Genomic DNA, 22689 nt, shown 5'->3' on the forward strand with positions numbered 1-22689 from the left:
AAAGTTACCAAAAAAAGAAATGTGTCATCTTAGTTGGGACAAACTAAAAAGGAAAACGTGTCATCTTAAGCGGGACCGAGGGAGTATATGCTTATGAATCATGGTCTATATTCATGTATGTTTTTTCGCTGCGTTCATTCCAAAATACATGAATTTCTAGTAACTACAACTTGATTTACATTAAGAAGCACCTCGATTACACAAATTTTACCATCAATTTCCCGAACTATTGATAAAAATGTCATCTTCGACCCGTGTTGTTTAATTAAGAACTCCAATTGCTAAGCAAATTACTGCAAATCTCCGTGATTATGGGTACATTTGAAAGTTTAATGACTATCATTCGTGTTGAGTAAATGGCGCTATGTCAGAATATGCATTCTTGAAATTGAGCCCACTTTAGCGCAGGAATTGGAGCAAATCTAATTTGAATGGGAGGCTAATATAGTTGGATAGACAACTAATTCATTGATTTTATTGGCTAGTAGTTCTGTTTATGCTTAAATTAATATTTTTGTTCTTCTTTGGAATTTGTGTCACATGTTTTGATGCATTTGAAGAATGATGTTCATATGAATTTATGTTTGCTATTGTAATTGATAATCATCTTGCTATTTTGTATTGTATAGGATACACGAGATGTAGGAGGGAATGGAAAATGTAGGAAGCGAAGGAACTCATTCCTAAAATAAAATATCTTTATCTCTGCTTTATGTTTCTCTTATTTTATTTTTTTCACTTAACACGCCAAATAAAGTTGCATAACATCCCGTGTCGCCCAAGGAATGGCCATCTTCCTTAAGAAGAAAAAAGTAAAAATTTGACAAAAACAACTTTTAAGGGCTAATGATCATTTTGAACAACGACATTAACGTTCTGAGACGTATGACAATATTTTTAACGACTACAAAAGATATTATAGCAAAATGTATGGACTAAAATGTAGTTTTTTTAAAAAAAATACTCTCTCCGTCCCATACAAATAGTCACATATCTCTTTATGGCAACTTTTTTTCTCTTTTTTTACTTTTTCATTGATGGGCTCACCATCCACTACACAATTTCAACTACTTTTTCTCCTTCTCTCTTACTTTACCAATTACACATTAAAACCCGTGTCAACCCCAAATGACCTATTTCTATAAGACGGAGGGAGGGAGTACATATTAATATACAATATTAGGACCTATTTCTATAGGACGGAGGGAGGGAGTACATATTAATATATAATATTAGGACATAATTTGAATTATGATCAAATTATAGAATGAAAAATTAAGATATAGAATTAGTAGTTGTGGACTTTATTTGAACCGATCCTGAACTTGAGCTAGGTTGAGCTTAGGCAAAGCTGAGTTTCAGATGACCAGAGTCTGAATTTGAAAAATGACCTCATTGATACCCGCTTCAAAATAAGCTCAGCCTAAACCTGGTTTGTTTCACTAAAGTGTAGGATTTGGGCCGGCCCATAACGAGCCTAGGACAGGTTGGATCGACCTAACCCAATTGACAAATCTAAGTATGGGAGTGTGTTTTACTTTTGTTAACTTTAAGATTTTTTTATGTCTGTTTTGGTATGCAATAAAATAATCCAATGTTGGTGGCATGTTGTAATCGAAAATTATCATGACAAGGACACTAACCATGAAATATTGGCCTAACAGTTATGAAAGTGTCAATGAGATTAGTGGAAGTTCTGTGCAAACGGCGAAATTTTTATGTCGTTATGTGTAATCCAGTATTATATTATAAGTATCCCTACCAATTGATTTATAGCTTGCGTAGCAATGATCTTCCAAAATATTTTCCGTGATTTAATCAATTGTTAAATAATAAATATATATTATTATAATAGCAAATTTAATTTGTCTTTCTTATCTAATATGGGTATTTTTAATTTTCTCTTCATTTCTAACGCCAGCTATCAATATTCAGACGCACTATTACATGTTAGTTGGCATATTCTGAAAATATATAAACTTATCTTTATTAAAATGTCTACTATATGAACTTAAAAAAAATAATCAATCTTCAACGCTAAACCCTAAACGCTAAGCATGGAGGATGAGTTTGTTGTTTATGTTATCTGTTAAATTTATTGTCATCGAGTTCATGTCCTGCAAAAATTAAATATTAATTAATGAGATCAGGCAGAGTGGAAATTTGGTCACAATTATTCAATTTGCGTGATCATGTCAATGTTTGATTGTTGCGTAACATTATTTTTCATTAGAGATAAAATAATCTATGGACACATGGAGCAGCTGGAATTTATATATATTTTAAAACATAGGCTACTATTTATGGTAAAATAGCTATATTTCAACATTGCCATCTAATAATATTTTGCATATAATAAATACTCTTATTTTCTATATTTCCATCTTCCAATCCTCAAGATTTCCATTTGTAGTGAAGTAGATGGAGATGAATTTGAAACCCCAAAAGGCTGACACCACCATATTTGAAGGAGAAGGTGGCGGTTACTACGCTTGGACAGCAGCCAACACTCCGGTGGTTGTGGAGGCGGCGATCGGCGCCGGTAGACTTGTTTTGCAGCCACAAGGCTTCGCTTTGCCTCACTATGCCGACGCTAACAAGATCGGTTATGTCATCCAAGGTATATTTAATTATGGTTTACATATATTGTATTTGGACGTGATTATCAAATTTAAACGAAGAATATCGTTGATATACCACCGAAAATTGTACAAAATACAAATATTTTATCAAATAATGTGTATTTACTACATTTTACATTTATGCTTTGTGTGCGCATGTTTGCACTTATTTTGAACTCGGATTTGAGTATTTGGATCTACTGCTCTCTGCTCACAATTTTCGATAAGATGCATATACTACCTCCGTCCCCCAAAATTTGCTACACTTTGACCCGACACGGGTTTTAAGAAATGTAATGGAAAGTGAGTTGAAAAAGTTGGTGGGATGTGGGTCCTACTTTTAAAGTATTAGTTTTATAATAAAATGTGAGTACGAATGAGTTAGTGGAATATGAGGTCCACTACCAAAAATGGTAAAAGTGAAGTGTATCAAATTTTTAGGGACGAACCAAAATAGTAAACTGTATCAAATTTTCAGGGACGGAGGTAGTATAAAATTAATGAGCTTGGGTCAAGCTTTATTTATTTCGTGCTTTTATCGGGTTAACCTATTAAGAATTCGATAATTTTGATTTGAGGTTAGGTAACTTGCTAAAACAATATTATTCACTATTTATTATTTCAAAAATTTATATACTTTTATTGTATTCTGTATGTTCGTGTAAATCATATTTAAATAATATAAATCAAGTTTTTATCATTTAGTAATTACTAAAATACCAGTTTTTAGTAGTGTAACATGAGTTTTAAAACATGTAAATCAAGTTTGTATTGTTATCGTATTGGTTCAACCCGTATTATGTTGTGCTATTAGTTGATTTGGGTCGGGTGAAGGTTGTGTTCGAGTTTGAAGATAATAGGTCGGCTTCGTTTTTGGGTCGGGTTAGGGATCTTATTGGGTTGGATCGTTATTAGGTTGACTCGATAACGAGCTAACTCTTAATAAACCGAGTTCAAGTTTAGGCCTTATTGGGTTGGATTGTTACCGAGTTGACTCGATAACGATCCAATCCGCATGATTTTTCACCCCCATGTGGATTTTGATATATGTCCGTAGAAGACTCCTCCACATATTACTACCAGTATTATTATTAGTGATAATTGCCAGTTTGCAGCACCAACTTTGGATATTATTCTAAAGTGTAGTAATAAAATGCAAACTTATATATTGTACGAACTCAAACTCCTCAACACAGCTTCAACACAGTTTCAATACAATATCAACACAGTGTAAAATTTCAAGATTTTAATGTCAACACAATATCAACACAATATTAACACGACATCAATCATTGACTACTTGTTGAAATTCTGGTGACATTTTCCTGTTGATGTTTTTTTTTGATCTGTTGACATTTTTCAATGGTCCAGATCATAGTTTTGAGTTTGTACAATATTTAGAGTTTTCATTTGATCACATCCCTTATTATAAATTAGAACAATCATTACAAACTCATTTCGTTCCATAGAAATAAGTCATGTATTTTTCGTGTGTTCTACAAAAATAGCCGACGTTTATTTATGGAAATATTTTCTCGTTCTCTCTTTATCATTTATGAGTCTCACTTAATATTATTTCAACTATTTTTTTCTCTTTTTCTCTTTACTTTACCAATTATACAGTAAAATTCTTGACTTCTCCAAATGACCTATTTTTACATGACAGAAGAATTATATAATTTTAGTTAAGACTCAAGGTTTCAATCTACCTCAAATTAGATCCCCTCCCCCAATTTTTCTGACCATTGACCAGCTATCGTGATATGAGTCACATGACACATTTTACACTAGAAATAAATAATGTGACCTTTTTCTCACCATTGTCATTAAATAAATTGTGCAGCTGAAAATTTGATGAGAGTGAACGAAATTTTAAAAATATAACCCCAATGAATCTGTTTTAGAGTATGAAGTATTCATAATTCAAGTGTTTGTGACAGGGAGTTGCACCGTAGGCCTGATATTACCAGAGAGGCCCGAAGAGAAAGTGTTAATCATCGAGAAAGGAGACGCCATTTTATGTCCGACCGGGAGCGTTACGTGGTGGTTCAATGGTGGCGATTCAGACGTGACCATAATATTCCTAGGCGAAACCAGCCAGTCATACACCCCCGGCCTCTTCGACTACTTCTTCTTGACAGGCGCCTTGGGCATTCTCCGCGGCTTCTCCACTGAGTTCATCGCCAAAGCGTATGATCTCAATCACGAACAATCCAAGCACTTGGTCGAATCCCAAGCTAACGCATTGGTCGTCAAGATTGACGCAGACATTGTTAGTCGCTTGCCCCACAAATGTAATTGCAAGAAAGAAGAATATGTCGTTAATCTTGATACTGATACTGAGTCAGAAACTGATACTGAAAGAGTGGGGCTTAGTCCGAAATTGGTGAGGCTCGAAGCTGAGGCGGTGCTGGACCCTTATTACAGCACTGCGCATCAGGTAATGTATGTTACGAAAGGCGGTGGCCGGATTCAAATCGTGGGGTTGAATGGTGCGAGAGTGTTGGATGAGGTTGTGGAGGAGGGCCATCTCATTGTTGTGCCCAAGTTCTTTGTTGCTGCTCTCATGGCTAGTGACAAAGGCATGGAATGCTTATGTGTTTCCACATCTCCCAGGTATGTAAGACCTAGTAAATGGTCATGGATTCTCAATTATTATGCATGTACTCCCTCGTCTACAGTTAATTGAGCCTTTTTGACTTGATACGAGTTTTAAAAAATATAGTGGAAAGTGGATTAAAAAAGTTAGTAATGTGAATCTTACTTTTGTATAGATTTATAATAAAATATAAGTGTGATAAGTTAGTGGAATGAGGTCCATTACCAAAAGTAGTACGCCCTCTGTCCCAACTAATTAAGTTGAGTCGTATTCCTTTTTAGATGTCCCAACTAAGTTGAGTCATTTCTTTTTTTAACAAAAAACAAAATGTTCAATCATCCTTACTTTATTTCATTACCTACTTTACTCTCTCTTTATCTTTCATACTTTATTCATTTCTCTTACTTTTAAACGCAATTTATTAATCTGCGTGCCCAATAGTTTTGTACTCCCTCCGTTCCCAAAGAGTATGACTATTTCCTTTTCCATCTGTCCCTAAAGATTATGAACTTTTTAATTTTAAAAATTTCAAACAACATACTACTTATACACAACATTTTATTTACAACTTATATCATTATCATTAACACTTATACCATTATAATAATGTGGACTCCATTCTCCACTAACATTATTTCCACTACCCTTTCTTTATCTCTCCCTCTCTATTACTTTTTCCTTTTTTTATTAAAACCCGTGTCGAACCCAAAGTTCATACTCTTTGGGGACGTAGGGGTATCAACTTAGTTGGGACGGATGGAGTACTAAAAAGGAAGGATATCGATTAATTGTGGATAAATGAAAAAGGAAACTGATGTCAATTAATCGTGGGTGGAAGGTGTTATTTTCAAACTAAACGAGTTGAATAATGGAATATTGGAAGATGATGATGCATATTTTTTTTGTTGTAGGCCTTTAACAAAGAAGATTGGTGGCAACAAATCAGCATATAAAGCATTGTCTTCATCAGTTCTGGAGGTTGCATTGAATGTCTCTCCTGAGTTCGTCAAGAATATCAAGTCTTAAATTTAAAAATGCTTTCATCAATTTGGGTTCGAATGAAACAGTTTGGTGTGGATTTTATATATAATTTCGGGGTTATCTTCAGCAGGTTCCATTCGGTTTCTAAATCAAAATGCTGCTTCATATTAGTAGTGGTTGGCTTACTTAGTATGTTTATGTTGGATATGATAATGTTATGGAAATAAAAATATACTCTCTCCGTCTCAATTTACTTGAGTTGTATTCTATTTTGGGTTGTTCCAAGTTACTTGAGTTATTTTTCTTTTTGCCTGAAAACAAAACATCTAATAACACCTACTTTATTCTTTCTTTTACATTGACTTCTCTCACCTCTCTTACTTTATTTTCTCTTTTACTGTATTTTACTTGATTTAACTCACTAAACACAATCTTTTTAAATCTTGTGCCGAAAAAAAATGCTTGGAATGGAGGAAGTACTATTCCTTTATCGGTTTCTGCACCTGTTACAAAAATTGATACTCATCTACCAGGTTTAATTGGATTTGAATTTCTGTTGTACTCAAACCACATTAGGGTGTGTTGTTCCTCACATTCCAATATGTAATTCATAGATAAGAACATTAAAATATTAATTTCATTTTAAATTAATATATTTTGCTGGATGAAACAACACACTCTAATAAGGTTTTGAGCATAGCAAGGGATCCAAGCCCGTTTAATTCATGTACTTAAGGATGAAAGGTAGTATTAAAATTATTATCCCTCACGATCTTAATTATTTCCTCCTTTTCATGTTAATTGAGTCATGTTTCTATTTTGGGAAGTTTCAAGATATTAAGTTATTTTTATTTTTGGCAAAAAGTAACCATCTCTTTTAATTTATGCTCTTTATGACTTTATCTCTTTTACTTTATTCCCTCTTACTTTATTCACTATCCACTAAACAAAATATTCTTAATCTTCGTGGCGAAAAGAAGCGCTTCTAGTAACAAGGAACCGAAGGAGTACTATTATTTGTACTCCAATTTGAGTGGGGCTTTAAAATATCATGGCTTGATTTATACTCCCTCCATTATAAAAAAAATCGACTAGTTTTACCATTTTGGGTCGTTCCCCAAACTTAGATCAAGTCAAAATATGGAAAGCATTTCACCAATCACACCACTAATAAGATAGATCCCACAATCTATTAACTCTACTTCACTACTTTTTTTCTCTCTCTTATATTTTTTTTCATCTCTCTTACTTTACCAATTTCACATTAAAACTATTCCACTAACAAGTTTATCTAATTTTTTCTAGGACGGATGATTTTATATAATGGGTAATGAAAGGGCAAGAAACTTGAAAGACAGTATCAGATTTGGTGATTAAAATCTTACGCGAGTAGTTTGGTCAATACAGAAATTTTGTGAGAAAAAATATAAAAAGAGAAGAAAAAACAGAAAAATCTCTTATTCTTTAAAATTTGTATATTTTAATCTCATATTTTGAAAAGTCAACCAATTTAATCTAAATTCGAAAAGGTAAGCTATTTTTCTTATTTCTCAAAAATGAATTGGGGCAGTAGGATTCTCACTTAATTCAGAATGGGTTATCCTTAATTTCCATTTTTGGGCTGGAGTCTCTATTTTTAAGTCTAATTTCCATTTTTGGGCTGGAGTCTCTATTTTTAAGTCTTGGACCTTTTGTTTGATAAATGGGGATGAATAAATGACAATGTATTGGCAGTGCATTTTTTCTAATTGGGCCTAATGAAAAAAGTAGAAGGATTGAGTTACTAGGGGCTAAGTTTTATCGTATGTTGAGTGAGGGCTTGATTGATTGACAATTTTTGAGACGGCAATTTAATTTCAAGACTGATTATTTTTCAGTACACGAGAACTTTATAATTTTTCCTAAGAAAAGACATTGAACAAAACAGACACTATGCTATCGTATTAGATATTAATTTAGAAAATATTCCATTAATTTTTTGTTTAATTAAATTTTATTTCTAATAAATTTTAAATGTTTTAAATATAATTCTATGAATTTATGTCTTCTAAACTTTGGGGAGAACATGAGTTTTAATTATGCACAATTAGTAAAATACACTCCCTCTATTTCTTAGTGGTAGAATCATTTCATTTTCTGCACTCTTTTTCTTAATTACCATTTTTTCAAAATAAAGTGTAAAAAATGAAATGACTCTACTACTATAAAATAGAGGGAGTACATTTTACTAGTTGTGCATAATAAACTCATGTTCTCCCCAAAGTTTTTATTTTTAGGAAAAATAAATTCATATTATATTTAAAACATACTCCCTCTGTCCCATAAAAATATGTGCACTTTTCATTTTTGTTCGTCCCAAAAAAATATGTGCATTCCATATTTAAAAATTTATATCAATTTAATAATGTAGGTCTCACTATGCACTAAAACTACTTTAACTATCATTCCCCTCTTCTCTGTTACTTTACCAATTTTGTCTTAATTTCGTGTCATTACTATTGTTCATATTTTAATGGGATGGAGGGAGTATAAAATTTAACTAAACAAAAAAGTAATGGAATATTTTCTAAATAAATATCTAATACTCTACTACAATTCATATACTAACATTTAAAACAAATTTAAAAATAAATGTCACGACCGCACTTTGCTAAGGATAGCAAAGCCGGGAAACCGTGACTAGGGGTGGGGAATAAGAAGAGGGGAACAGAAAGGGGATAATAATGAAGAATATTCACTCAGAAATAAAAGGGAAACAACTTCAAATTAACTTTTAATCACAAGAACTCGAATGGAGATCTTACTCTTCAATAAATATTTATCAGAGTATAGAAGAACAATACGCAGCGGAATGAACACGGTCACATGTATGGAGACATGCACCTCTGAGAGCCTCTACTTAAAATATAAAGAAAATCATAAACTCTGCTCAGCATTCCTCCACCGTCACTGCTCAACCTGCACATTGCACATTTAGAAATATATGCAGGGTTGAGTATAAAAATACTCAGTGAACACATTGCCGAAATATACATACATAAAATGAAAATGTTATCATGTCATCACAATAACACTCGAGAGTTTTCTCTTAAAAGGCCCGAACTTACTAAAATCTTTGTTCGACTGCGCAGTCTAAGTTCTTTCATATTTTGCCATATCTGAACACCAAGTGCCGTGGAGATGGTGCTCTCCCACGGTCACCTACATCTTTCTCCAGCCGGGGAGGTGGCCACCTCCCAACGGCCTCCACTATATCATCTTTGTGCCGTGGAAGGTGGCCACCTTCCACGGTCACCTGTGTACACTAGTCCGAGTAGGGACACCACCCTCACTCGAACCCGAATTCGATTCTTACGTTCCAACCAAACAGATAGGCATAAAACAAATCATTTATGGCAAGACAACATCATTTTCACAAATAACAAACATAAGTTTATATTTTCATCCACATTAGTATGTAGGATAGAAAAGTTCACCTCGTTCGTTTAATTTCTTTAACTTGAATTTCTCGCTCCAACCTTAACTTGCAGAGATAACCTTTTTGAAAACATCACAATATAAAATAAAATATTAATCAAACTTCAAGAAATTCTTAAACTTTTATAGGAACGCATGCCTCATAATTAATGCCTTATATTATTTCACTTATCTTTAAGCAATTTCTAAAACTCATATTATTTGATGCTTCTTCTTCCACTATTCTCGGGTTTCGACTAAATTGGATCTGTGTCTCTTTTACTTTGAAAATTTACTCTTAAGCAATACGCTAAAATAGTTCAAAAGATCAATTATTTAGCTTAGTTACACGATTAGAAGAAATCAAAATATTAATTGAACCTTAATATAAAACTTACTAAAATTCAATATTATATTTTCTACCAAATGATATCACTTTTACAATTGGCCAAGACTCCCTTTTATTTTCAGCCCAAAAAATAATTACGTCTATTCACCCACCTTATATCCCCACTTTAAAATTAGTGAACCCAACTATTATAACTCAAAAAGAGGCCCAACTTCTTCCTCAATAATTAAAAGAAAAGGAACCCATAATTAAAAGTAAAAGGCCCAAATTAAATTAATTGGGAAGAGGCCCAATTTGAAATACTCTCTTCCTCCACAATCGTCCCCTCCCTATCTCTCTCATTTCCATTTTCCCCAAATTAGAGACAAATCCCTAAATTCCGTCGCCTGCCTCCTCACTCCACCAGAATCGATGCCCCACTCCCCTCCCCTCTCTCGGACCTGTTCACGCCGCCGCCGCCCCTGCTGCGCGTGCGGTGGCTCGCCGTCGCACCTCCCTCTCCTCATCGCCTGAGCTCTGCCTCAGCCGCTGCCCTCTCTCTCGAATCTGCCGTCTGCCGCCGCCTACGGCGGTGTCTCTCTCTCTCTCTCCTTCTGATTCTCCATCTCTCTTCCCCACTCCCTCTTCCTCTCTCGACGCTGCTCACGCCATCGACGTACGCTTGCTGTCGGACAGCCCCGAATCAATATCCAGCAGCCCCGACTGAGCTCGAAACAACCTCGCCGGTATCCGGCAGCCCCCGAACCATTCAAAGCAACCCTGAACCCAACTCGATCACACCCGAACCAGCCCCGAAATGCAAGATAAGTTCTCGCACTCAAATTATGTTCTTTTCGTAGTTCATTTAGTTACAGAGGGGTATTCAATTCGTTGTGTTCGGTTCATTGTTGATTGTTATTGATTGAATTACTTGGGTGAGAGTTGGTGGATGATATGTTATGTATAAACATGATCAAAAGGGGAAGGGTTTTATACCTCAAAACACGATATTGAATTGTGAAATTGTGGGATTGAAAGGAGTAGTTTCCTTGGACTTGGCAGACTCGTCTCTATGATTTGGGACGCTTGTTGGAAGAGAATTAGGCGGCACCCTTGAACTCTCGATTTCTGCTGTGAATGGTTGGTATTGGAAACGAGAGCTCTTCTACTTCTCTTCCTCCCTCTCGGCTCTCTCTCTCTGTTTCTGTTTGAGATTTGCAAAAAGTGATTGTGAATTATGTGCAGGAGCAGGAGTGTAATCAAGCAGCTACGTGCCTTGAGGGGAAGGAGAGTAATCAAGCAGCAGCTACGTGCCTTAAGGGAAGGAAAGTAATCAAGCAGGAGGTGGAACAATTACGTGGCTTGAGGGGGATGAGAGTCATCAGGAGGAAGAAGAAGGAAGAAGGAGGTGCAGGAGCAATAAACAAGAATTAATTTAGTTATTTGGGTATTCCATGAATGGGTTCCAAAAATTTTGAAGTGGGCTGGGATTTAACTTATGGGCCCACATATGTACACCATTTTATTTCTTCTATTCCATTTCATAGTTTTTAGAAATGTATCCCTGTAGTTAGACTTTTAAAATAAAAAGTTTGGTTGACTATGTTTCTCACTTATGTATAAACGTAATTATTTACTAGAATTATAATAACTTATTTTATTCTTTAGTTTGAAATTTTCGGCTAAACATTTGATGTCATTTCGAGAATAATAAAAATAAACGAGGTGTTACATTCTACCCACCTTAACAAAAATTTCGTCCCAAAATTTGATGTACTCCTTATGTGAGTAACTCCGGCAGTGCAAAGAGATAATGATGTTCTTCTCGTTTCTTCAGTGATTTTTTGAGATCTCCTATTATATCTCTCTTTCTTTTTTTAACTAAGATCGACATACGTCAGCTTAAGATTTGGTGGCGGTCTTGTGCTTCCTTGAACCTCACATATATCCGTTGTACGACAGCAACATTTTATTTATCGCATTTGGTGCTAACATTTATCTTTTACAAACTTCGTGCCAAACCCTCATTGGTAGATTACACAAGTAAATTTTTCAAGAAGCGTGGAAACTGTAATGGCCTCGTCACCTCCACTCAAGATAAGAAGAGAAGAAAAGCTGCAAGGGTTTTCTTAACCATACTCTTAGAGTTCAAAAAATTTCTTATTAGGAGGTTCTCGTAAATGGTACTAAAATCATCCGGAGTAGTTGTCTAGGAAGAATGTTCTTCTTGAACAGTAAAATTGCCTAAGAGAAGGCATAAGATTATTCAGAAATTTATAACTCAAGTAACTTTCGAGATCAGAATTGGTGATAGGAACTCATAGAGTTAAAAATATTGATTTCTCCTCTAATGAATCAAGGGGGTTGTAGTCAACCAAAAATGTCATAAAAAGGAGGATAAGAGTAAACTAGAGGCGAGTCACAACTTGACATATGAAGAGAAATTGTGGCGACAACTTGCACATATGAGTTATTTAAAGGTCCTAATCAAACAAATGAGTATTATGAATGCATAACAACAAGATGATACCCTGAAGTGCGAACAACTAAGAAATATCAGGGCCAAGTGCGAACAACTGGTTCAGAGCGGGAGGAAATAACGACCTCATTTTTGAAGGAAGATTATGAGCACCGAACAATATGAGCTTAGAAACAAAATCATGAGTTATTTCAATATCTTAATCAAACAAACAGGTATTATAAATGCACCGAGACAAGATGATATCGGAAAAATATTCGGGCAAAGGTGCGAATAGTTGATTAAAATTTCTTTAAGGAAAGAGCAAATAAATAACACCCTCACCTTGAAGGCGAATTATGTGTGTCGGACAACAATGACCTTAGAAATAAAAGTATGAGTAAGACACACTATAACCCCACACCACCCATCTTGGAAGTACCAAGATGTACCAATAATATAAAATAGAAATCTGGTGGAATGGTATGAAAAGAAGCATCTCTGCATTCATCGAAAAGGTGTAACAAAGGACTTATTTGCATGATTGCCCAATCTTGAACAAAGAATTACTGTTATTTGCGTAATCATTGAACATAACACTTGGTCGAGATTTGAGGTTCACTTGAGACTTTAAACAAGCTTTTAGAAGGAACTGGTAACTAAACTAAATTTGAGCACGACATTTACCCAGAAACAGACGAGCAATAGAAAGAATACTTCAAAGCCTAGAGAATATACTAAGAGCAGTCGTGCATGATAGATGGAACAATTGAGAATCTATCTTGCCCCTAATTAAAAAAATTCATATACAATAATAATAACTAGACCACCATTAGTATGACACTGTACGAGAGACTAGATGGGAAAAGTGCAGATCACCACTTTGCTGGGATTAAGGTAAAATATATTGACTAAAATCGTTCTCGTAATCTACAAGGGCGGTTCACCATCTTCCGTTTCTTTTTTTTTTTTTTTTTTTTTCTTTTGCATGGTAAAGAAAATCTTGGGAACTAGTTCGTTTCACAACTATGTCCAACGACTATAGATGAAAATCATGGCTCCGTAGTGTTCTCGTCGACCATTCACGACGGTCATTCTTGTTGCCTTTTACTTTTTACACATAACTAAATTCTTTTTACTAAGTTGAAATTATATTCTTCCGCCATGTACAGACACAACAAGTGTACTATCTTTTGTTATGACTGGATTGTCACCAAGGATGGTGGTCAACCCAGATTATTCACTTTTGTTTTTATGAAAATATCCTTCGTTCGCAACTCAAACGCTCTTCTTCTCTCTCTTTTTTTTTTTCATGACTAACTTTTTTTCTGATAACATACTTTTTCTCTTCATCGCTCGGGAAAGCAAAAAATGTTTATAATTGTTCGTCTATGCTCGAGTCCATACTATGTTCTTAGAAGGAACGCATAGCTTAAGATTCTTAGTTCCTGAAAATACCTTACATGCAATGTGATTCATGAATTTACTCGAAAAGACACATTCTTTCAAAATCCCTTAACTTTTCTCAATCGAGAAAATATTTCCCTTTTTCGTAATAATTTGCATAGAAATGCACCCTTTCCATTTGCACCTTCACTACATCTACAAAAAATAATGTTACTTCTTTTTCATCATTTAAAATATTTACTCGATAAAAACACATCAACTATTTCCTCAAAGCCTTTACTCAATAAAGAAACATCACCTCCTTTATCAAAATTTCCAAACTCTTTCTCTTGAATGTAACAAATTACTCTTTTTCTTTACAACACTCACTTCCGACTCTTTCTTTCGAGTCTCTACTCGATAAAACTCATCATCCATTTCTCAAAAATCTCATATTTCATACCGGACCCGCTCATTTGACCGTCGGTCCCTGTACCTTTCTCTTTTTAAACCTTTTGAACATCTCTACTTGATTTTAAAAGAAAGAACAATTTACCTTTTCCTCGTTGAGCGTGATTGGTGGGAATGCTGATTCGTTGACTAATTAGATAGTCTAGTGATACAAGTCTAGACTGGTAACTGAATGAGACTCTTGGGTTCAAAGCATCAAAGAAACTGCTCTAATACCACTCTGTCACGATGATAAGGCTCGTTTCATGCATCGGTTTAGGGTTAAAATTCTGTGCATTTGGGGCGCTAATGTGCGTTATTGAGTTCAGGTGTGTAGTAAATCTGCCGGACCCAGGAGTTTCTGTTACCTGACCTGGCAGATGCAAAAGAGATGGAATTGAAGCAAAAATCAGAAGTCGTCGTTCGGACATGGGAGAATCAAAAGTTGGCGACAGGAGCAGAATGGAGCGAGAGTAGATTATTTTAAAGAGTCTTACTCAAGGGCAAGAGCGTAAAATCGCCAGAGGGATACCCTAGGGATCAGAGCCTCACATATATAAGGAGCTCAACCTTGAAGAACAAAAGGGACGCTCAGACCGTGAACAGCCACTTCTACGCTCTCCTAGCTCTAGTTCTAGTTCCATACATCAAATTTTCATTTCGTATTGCTGTGCACTTGGACATGGAGGATTCTGGCCACCGTGGTTCTCATCGTCATCGTTATTTTGTTGTGTAACACCGCCTTGTGAAGGCGAAGAAACAATTCTATTTGCTTTCATTTAGTACTTTGTGGTTCTTAAGTCCGCAACTCTAGTTTTCGACTTTGATCTACTGGATTCAGACTTATTTCTAGTTATTATGGAAGTTTATGTTTGCTTTTGGTTGGATATCTCGGAGTTTATGTTCATCTCTTGTTTTTAGCTTTCGTTCTTTGTTTGTTGTTGGATGTTTGGAGCTGAGATCTGTTGGTTTGTTGTTGGATGTTGAGGATTTGCATATGGAGATGTTTGGATTTGTTGAATCGTGGTTTTTTGGAGTTGAAGTTTCGCATATTTGGTGCTTGATGTTTACGTTGTGCATGATTATGGCTATTTACTTTCTGTTTCTGCATCCTTTAGGTCCAGTAGCGTAGATCTGTTAGTTTAGGCTTTAATTTCTCGTTTTAAGTCTAGATCTTAAGTTTGCTCTGTTTTCATGGTGTTTAAAACTCTGTTTTCTCTGCTATTCTCGTTTGATTCCCGAAGAAGATGAAGTTGTTGGTAGTTAGAACCAGATCTGCTTTATGTCAGTACTTTTCAGCATTTACTTTGCTTTTTCTGCATGTCCCTTAGACCTGTCAGTACGATCTGCTTTGTCTCTTTTTACTTTTCTGCATGCTTGCCAGACCCTGGTCGTTTAAGGAAATCTGTCTTTACTTTTCGCTTTATGCTTGTCTGTCCAAATTAGGAAAGTCTGTCTAGTTAAGTTTACTCCAGTTGTCTTAAAACTTTAAAATATCTCAGTTTCTCTAAGTCATGTATGTTCCGTACGCTCTCATCTCTTAGACCTAGTAGGCAGAGTAAAGTTCTTCTGATCTATTAGACCCAATAGGAAGAGTAAAGTTTTTCTATCTCTCAGACCCAGTAGATTTAAGTTCTCAACCCACAAAATTGCGTGGCAGCAGCCAACCCCTTTTCTTTCCCAAAACATCCTCAAATGCAGTTTCGTAGCACCTTCGTCCTCATGGGATCGATCCTTTACTTCCCTGTCCTAAGTTGTAGTATAGTGGGTTGAGGTTTATTTGAAGGAATAGAGTGCACCCAACGACCCCTTTCTGATAGTTTCACGATCTTCTAGCCTCTGAAGTCTAGTCGAATCCTCTGGACCTGTTAGATCAAGTGACACATCACACAAACCGCACTGCACTCTAGAGTCCTGTCACACGACCGCACTTTGCTAAGGATAGCAAAGCTGGGAAACCGTGACTAGGGGTGGGGAATAAGAAGAGGGGAACAGAAAGGGGATAATAATGACGAATATTCACTCATAAATAAAAGGGAAACAACTTCAAATTAACTTTTAATCACAAGAACTCGAATGGAGATCTTACTCTTCAATAAATATTTATCAAAGTATAGAAGAACAATACGCAGCGGAATGAACACGGTCACATGTATGGAGACATGCACCTCTGAGAGCCTCTACTTAAAATATAAAGAAAATCATAAACTCTGCTCAGCATTCCTCACCGTCACTGCTCAACCACATGCACATTTAGAAATATATGCAGGGCTGAGTATAAAAATACTCAGTGAACACATTGCCGAAATATACATACATAAAATGAAAATGTTATCATGCCATCACAGTAACACTCGAGAGTTTTCTCTTAAAAGGCCCGAGCTTACTAAAATCTTTGTTCGACTGCGCAGTCTAAGTTCTTTCATATTTTGCCATATCTGAACACCAAGTGCCGTGGAGATGGTGCTCTCTCACGGTCACCTACATCTTTCTCCAGCCGGGGAGGTGGCCACCTCCCAACGGCCTCCACTATATCATCTTTGTGCCGTGGAAGGTGGCCACCTTCCACGGTCACCTGTGTACACTAGTCCGAGTAGGGACACCACCCTCACTCGAACCCGAATTCGATTCTTACGTTCCAACCAAACAGATAGGCATAAAACAAATCATTTATGGCAAGACAATATCATTTTCACAAATAACAAACATAAGTTTATATTTTCATCCACATTAGTATGTAGGATAGAAAAGTTCACCTCGTTCGTTTAATTTCTTTAACTTGAATTTCCCGCTCCAACCTTAACTTGCGGAGATAACCTTTTTGAAAACATCACAATATAAAATAAAATACTAATCAAACTTCAAGAAATTCTTAAACTAGTCACCTGTGTACACTAGTCCGAGTAGGGACACCACCCTCACTCGAACCCGAATTCGATTCTTACGTTCCAACCAAACAGATAGGCATAAAACAAATCATTTATGGCAAGACAATATCATTTTCACAAATAACAAACATAAGTTTATATTTTCATCCACATTAGTATGTAGGATAGAAAAGTTCACCTCGTTCGTTTAATTTCTTTAACTTGAATTTCCCGCTCCAACCTTAACTTGCGGAGATAAACTTTTTGAAAACATCACAATATAAAATAAAATACTAATCAAACTTCAAGAAATTCTTAAACTTTTATAGGAATGCATGCCTCATAATTAATGCCTTATATTATTTCACTTATCTTTAAGCAATTTCTAAAACTCATATTATTTGATGCTTCTTCTTCCACTATTCTCGGGTTTCGACTAAATTGGATCTATGTCTCTTTTACTTTGAAAATTTACTCTTAAGCAATACGCTAAAATAGTTCAAAAGATCAATTATTTAGCTTAGTTACAAAATTAGAAGAAATCAAAATATTAATTGAACCTTAATATAAAACTTACTAAAATTCAATATTATATTTTCTACCAAATGATATCACTTTTACAATTGGCCAAGACTCCCTTTTATTTTCAGCCCAAAAATTAATTACGTCTATTCACCCACCTTATATCCCCACTTTAAAATTAGTGAACCCAACTATTATAACTCAAAAAGAGGCCCAACTTCTTCCGCAATAATTAAAAGAAAAGGAACCCATAATTAAAAGTAAAAGGCCCAAATTAAATTAATTGGGAAGAGGCCCAATTTGAAAATACTCCCTTCCTCCACAATCGTCCCCTCCCTATCTCTCTCATTTCCATTTTCCCCAAATTAGAGACAAATCCCTAAATTCCGTCGCCTGCCTCCTCACTCCACCAGAATCGATGCCCCACTCCCCTCCCCTCTCTCGGACCTGTTCACGCCGCCGCCGCCGCCGCCGCCCCTGCTGCGCGTGCGGTGGCTCGCCGTCGCACCTCCCTCTCCTCATCGCCTGAGCTCTGCCTCAGCCGCTACCCTCTCTCTCGAATCTGCCGCCGCCGCCGACCCTGTCCAGAGCCGCCGTCTGCCGCCGCCTACGGCGGTGTCTCTCTCTCTCTCCTTCCGATTCTCCCTCTCTCTTCCCCACTCCCTCTTCCTCTCGCTGCTCACGCCATCGACGTACGCTTGCTGTCGGACAGCCCGAATCAATATCCAGCAGCCCCGACTGAGCTCGAAACAACCTCGCCGGTATCCGGCAGCCCCCGAACCATTCAAAGCAACCCCGAACTCAACTCGATCACACCCGAACCAGCCCCGAAACGCAAGATAAGTTCTCGCACTCAAATTATGTTCTTTTCGTAGTTCATTTAGTTACAGAGGGGTGTTCAATTCGTTGTGTTCGGTTCATTGTTGATTGTTATTGATTGAATTACTTGGGTGAGAGTTGGTGGATGATATGTTATGTATAAACATGATCAAAAGGGGAAGGGTTTTATACCTCAAAACACGATATTGAATTGTGAAATTGTGGGACTGAAAGGAGTAGTTTCCTTGGACTTGGCAGACTCGTCTCTATGATTTGGGATGCTTGTTAGAAGAGAATTAGGCGGCACCCTTGAACTCTCGATTTCTGCCATGAATGGTTGGTATTGGAAACGAGAGCTCTTCTACTTCTCTTCCTCCCTCTCGGCTCTTTCTCTGTTTCTGTTTGGGATTTGCAGAATGTGATTGTGAATTATGTGCAGGAGCAGGAGTGTAATCAAGCAGCTACGTGCCTTGAGGGGAATGAGAATAATCAAGCAGCAGCTACGTGCCTTAAAGGGAAGTAAAGTAATCAAGCAGGAAGTGGAGGAGTGTCAAGCAGGAGGTGGAACAATTACGTGGCTTGAGGGGGATGAGAGTCATCAGGAGGAAGAAGAAGGAAGAAGGAGGTGCAGGAGCAATAAACAAGAATTAATTTAGTTATTTGGGTATTCCATGAATGGGTTCCAAAAATTTTGAAGTGGGCTGGGATTTACTTATAGGCCCACATATGTACACCATTTTATTTATTCTATTCCATTTCATAGTTTTTAGAAATGTATAACGGTAGTTAGACTTGTAAAATAAAAAGTTTGGTTGACTATGGATCTCACTTATGTATAACCTTAATTATTTACTAGAATTATAATAACTTATTTTATTCTTTAGTTTGAAATTTTCGGCTAAACATTTAATGTCATTTCGAGAATAATAAAAATAAACGAGGTGCTACAATAAAAATAAAAATAAAAGCAAAAGTATGAAAGAAAACGAAAATAGACAAAAAAAACTTAATAACAATAACTAAACAAAATGAAATTAAAGAAAGGAGATGTGGTTGCCTGCATTTGCATGCACACGAAATCATAAATAATATAAAAATAAAAGAAACCTCTTATTTAAATAAAGAGTGAACTAAATGATACCTCATCTTTCACTTTCGCAAATAAATGGTATCTGGTCTTTCATTTATATCATTTTTAATATTTTGTGACAAAAATAACCACAGGTATCAAATATGTGATTTTTCTGTTATGATTGATATTTTTGAAATTTTCAATTAAATAAATATGTGAATTTTTTTTTCCTTTCTTATTTTTTTTTAGTTTCTTCTTCAATCTTTTCTTCTTCTTTTTAGTATTTTATCTTTCTTTCTTCTCTATTTTTTTCTCCTTAGTTTATATTTCTTCTTCTTTCTTTTTTCTTTTATCTTCTTTTTCTTCTTTCCTTTTAGTTTTTTATACATACATCAATTGCATTCATAATATAAATCAAGAACGAAATGTCTAATTAAATTAATTATTTAAAATAATTAAATTAATTGAATATTTTTTCTTGAATTACTTTATACTCATTTTAAGATTGAAACAACTAACTAAAAATATTCAACTCTTTATATCATTATGAATACAATTCACAATTATTGTTACATAATATTATATGATTCATAATTTATATAATTATACTATAATTATTTATTAATTACTACTCCCTCCGTCCCAGATAATTCGGGACACTTTGACCCGGCACAGGTTTTAATAAATCTAATGGAAAGTGAGTTGAAAAAGTTGGTGGGATGTGGGTCCTACTTTTAAAGTATTAGTTTTATAATAAAACGTGAGTAGGATGAGTTAGTGGAATATGAGGTCCACTACCAAAAATGGTAAAAGTGAAGTGGGACAAATTATGTGGGACGGCCCAAAATGGAATACTGGGTCGAATTATCTGGGACGGAGGGAGTACTAGTTTTTAGTATTCTAAAAATAATATTTTTATAATAATTAAATATAATTATAACTATAATTATAATTAACTATATTTAAATGATATTAAAAATTAATAATTAATTTATATTATCAAAATAATAATATTAATATTAATAATAGTATAAAGAATGAGGAGAATGAGAGAAGATATAACAATATCACTTTTGGTACTAATTTCATGTATACCTAAAATATCCTTTATGACATAAATGAGAAAATATATTTGTTTAGAGGGCATTCTGGAAAGAAAATTGCATCATGTACCAAAACTGTGATTTATAGGTACCAAAAGCGATATAAAATAAAGATCAGGTACCATTTACGTGCGAAAGTGAAAGATCAGGTACCATTTATGTAGTTCACTCTTTAAATAAATGGTTTTATGTGTTTTTTCTGTGGATATGAATTTTCATATTCCATAAATTATGAGATAATTTCGTGTTTAGTGCTGCTGGATATTATAAAAATTATCTTTAACATCGTTGACTCGATTTTAGTTATTGTTCATGAAAGTTAGTAATTTGGCATGCATGCAAGTCTAAAGAATAATAGTCATTTAAAATTTGAAGTTTAATTAAATTCTAATTAATTTTAACAATTTAAAAATATAATATTAAATTTCTAGTAGTAATTTGTTTCAATTGTCTCACTCGTATATAAAATGATGTATTTAGATGAGACTCAAACGATGCAAATTTACTAAAATATGCAAAAAGAAAAAGAAAAGAAAAGAAAATGCATTTAAACAAAACCACATCATTTTAACCATCATTATAAGTCCAAAATATTTCCTTTTATATGATGGGAATGGAATCTTATAAGTCATTTTTGCTAAAAGATAAACTAAAATCACTATGTAAATCTTATAAATCATTTCTCATATCATCAATTTATAATACTTAGATCACTACAGATGTCTTTCAAAATCTCGATACCATTTTTAAAAGTGGTGTGCAATCCATTTACTTAGAGCATCCGCAATGGTGCTTAGGCCAGCCATAGGCCAGCAATAGGCTAGCCATTCTCTCCCCTGCCACGTCAGCAACACTAAAAAATCCACCTGCCACATCAGATTTAGGCCAGCCATAGGCTAGCCATAGGCCAACCGTAATAAAAATAATTCAAAATATACTACATTTACGGAATTAAAATCACGATTAAATTACCGAATTAAATTTACGAGACATATACGGGAAAATTCATTAATTTTATTTTAAAAAAAGTACATTAACTAAAAATAAAAAAAATTGCATAATAAAAAAAAATCCGGGCTTCCACACACGAGCCACCGCCCCACTCTACTCCTCACTAATTTATTAAAAAAATACATAAAAAAATGTTAGTATGCCTTGAATCCGTTATAGTTTGCCGCTAGCCGAACGGGGGTCTTAATTTTGTTTTTGTTTTAGGTCTTAATTTTGTATTGGGCTAGTTGTTGTTGTCCATCGCTAGATGTTGCTCTTGTACAAGTAAATTTAGAGATAGAGAAAATCGCGATTATATAATTTTTCAAAAATAAAAAAAAGAATAAAAATTTTTTTTTAAAAAAGAATTAAAAAAAAATTAAAAAAAGCATTAAAAAAGAATTTAAAAAAAATAAAAAATAGCGCTGGCCGATCGGGCCGCCACAATGGCGGCTAGCCGCGATCGGCCAGCGCTTCGGCTAATGACGAGCGATCGGGTCAGCCTACGCCGATCCGATCGCCCGATTTCGCGCTGCCGATTGCAATGGTTCGGCTAGCCGATCGGCTAATATGACGAATCGGCTAGCCGGTCGCTAGCCGACCATTGCGGATGCTCTTAACGAAGGCTCGCTAGATTCTCTTAATACGATAGCATAAATGGAAGAGTATAAATTTCTGAATCTTGGCCCCTACCGAATTTATAGTTGTAAATTAAATGTTTGACTTATAGTGCTATAAGATGTGGACTTTATACATATCTAAGCGACCTATCTTCGTGTGGGGTTGTTTCTATGCGCTTTCGTTGTTCCACCGACACATCTTCTAACAAAATTTGAAACTTTTTACATCATTTGATATATTTTGAAAGTCATGACCAATCGTATTCAAATTTCTGTGATACGACCTTTCAATGTATGTGGTGAGTACTATTTTTTTTTCATTTTTGGCTGTTTTGTTTTTAGTACTCCCTCCGTCCACCATTAGATATCCTATTCGAATTCGGCACGGACTTTAAAAAATATAAATAAAAGTGGTTG

General features: G+C 35.2%; 1 protein-coding gene and 4 long non-coding RNA genes across 6 annotated transcripts; 3 read left to right on the top strand and 2 right to left on the bottom strand.

The window, feature by feature from the left end:
- The first annotated feature begins 2326 nt into the window (after positions 1–2326).
- Positions 2327–6450, top strand: LOC125214785 (cocosin 1-like). The gene is made up of 3 exons (XM_048115944.1): positions 2327–2620; positions 4562–5237; positions 6132–6450. Exons 1-3 carry the CDS (start codon positions 2422–2424, stop codon positions 6244–6246), a joined length of 990 nt encoding a protein of 329 aa, XP_047971901.1. The 5' UTR covers positions 2327–2421; the 3' UTR covers positions 6247–6450.
- A 2674-nt stretch (positions 6451–9124) lies between these two features.
- LOC125202482 lies at positions 9125–11067 on the bottom strand. Of its 2 annotated transcripts, none has more exons than XR_007173107.1 (3): positions 10982–11067; positions 9678–9738; positions 9125–9159 (listed from the first exon to the last, which is right to left on the bottom strand). It is a non-coding gene; the product is annotated as an uncharacterized LOC125202482 (long non-coding RNA). The 2 variants fall into 2 exon arrangements; XR_007173108.1 differs by having other exon boundaries at positions 9142–9159; positions 9309–9738.
- LOC125202481 lies at positions 10997–11588 on the top strand. Its single transcript, XR_007173106.1, has 2 exons — positions 10997–11125; positions 11231–11588. It is a non-coding gene; the product is annotated as an uncharacterized LOC125202481 (long non-coding RNA).
- A 5179-nt stretch (positions 11589–16767) lies between these two features.
- On the bottom strand, positions 16768–18757 carry LOC125202483. The gene is made up of 4 exons (XR_007173109.1): positions 18680–18757; positions 17346–17406; positions 17036–17096; positions 16768–16890 (listed from the first exon to the last, which is right to left on the bottom strand). It is a non-coding gene; the product is annotated as an uncharacterized LOC125202483 (long non-coding RNA).
- Positions 17997–19310, top strand: LOC125202480. Its single transcript, XR_007173105.1, has 2 exons — positions 17997–18823; positions 18927–19310. It is a non-coding gene; the product is annotated as an uncharacterized LOC125202480 (long non-coding RNA).
- The last annotated feature ends 3379 nt before the right edge of the window (positions 19311–22689 follow it).

This window comes from Salvia hispanica, chromosome 1 (genome assembly GCF_023119035.1).
Source record: "Salvia hispanica cultivar TCC Black 2014 chromosome 1, UniMelb_Shisp_WGS_1.0, whole genome shotgun sequence".
Taxonomy (NCBI): Eukaryota; Viridiplantae; Streptophyta; class Magnoliopsida; order Lamiales; family Lamiaceae; genus Salvia; species Salvia hispanica.

Bases quoted from the DNA above. Each gene is read 5' to 3' on its own strand.
- LOC125214785 (XM_048115944.1), top strand. From the start codon at position 2,422: ATGGAGATGAATTTGAAACCCCAAAAGGCTGACACCACCATATTTGAA. The intron at 2,621-4,561 runs GTATATTTAATT...TGTTTGTGACAG, and splicing joins GATCGGTTATGTCATCCAAG to GGAGTTGCACCGTAGGCCTG. The intron at 5,238-6,131 runs GTATGTAAGACC...TTTTTGTTGTAG, and splicing joins TGTGTTTCCACATCTCCCAG to GCCTTTAACAAAGAAGATTG.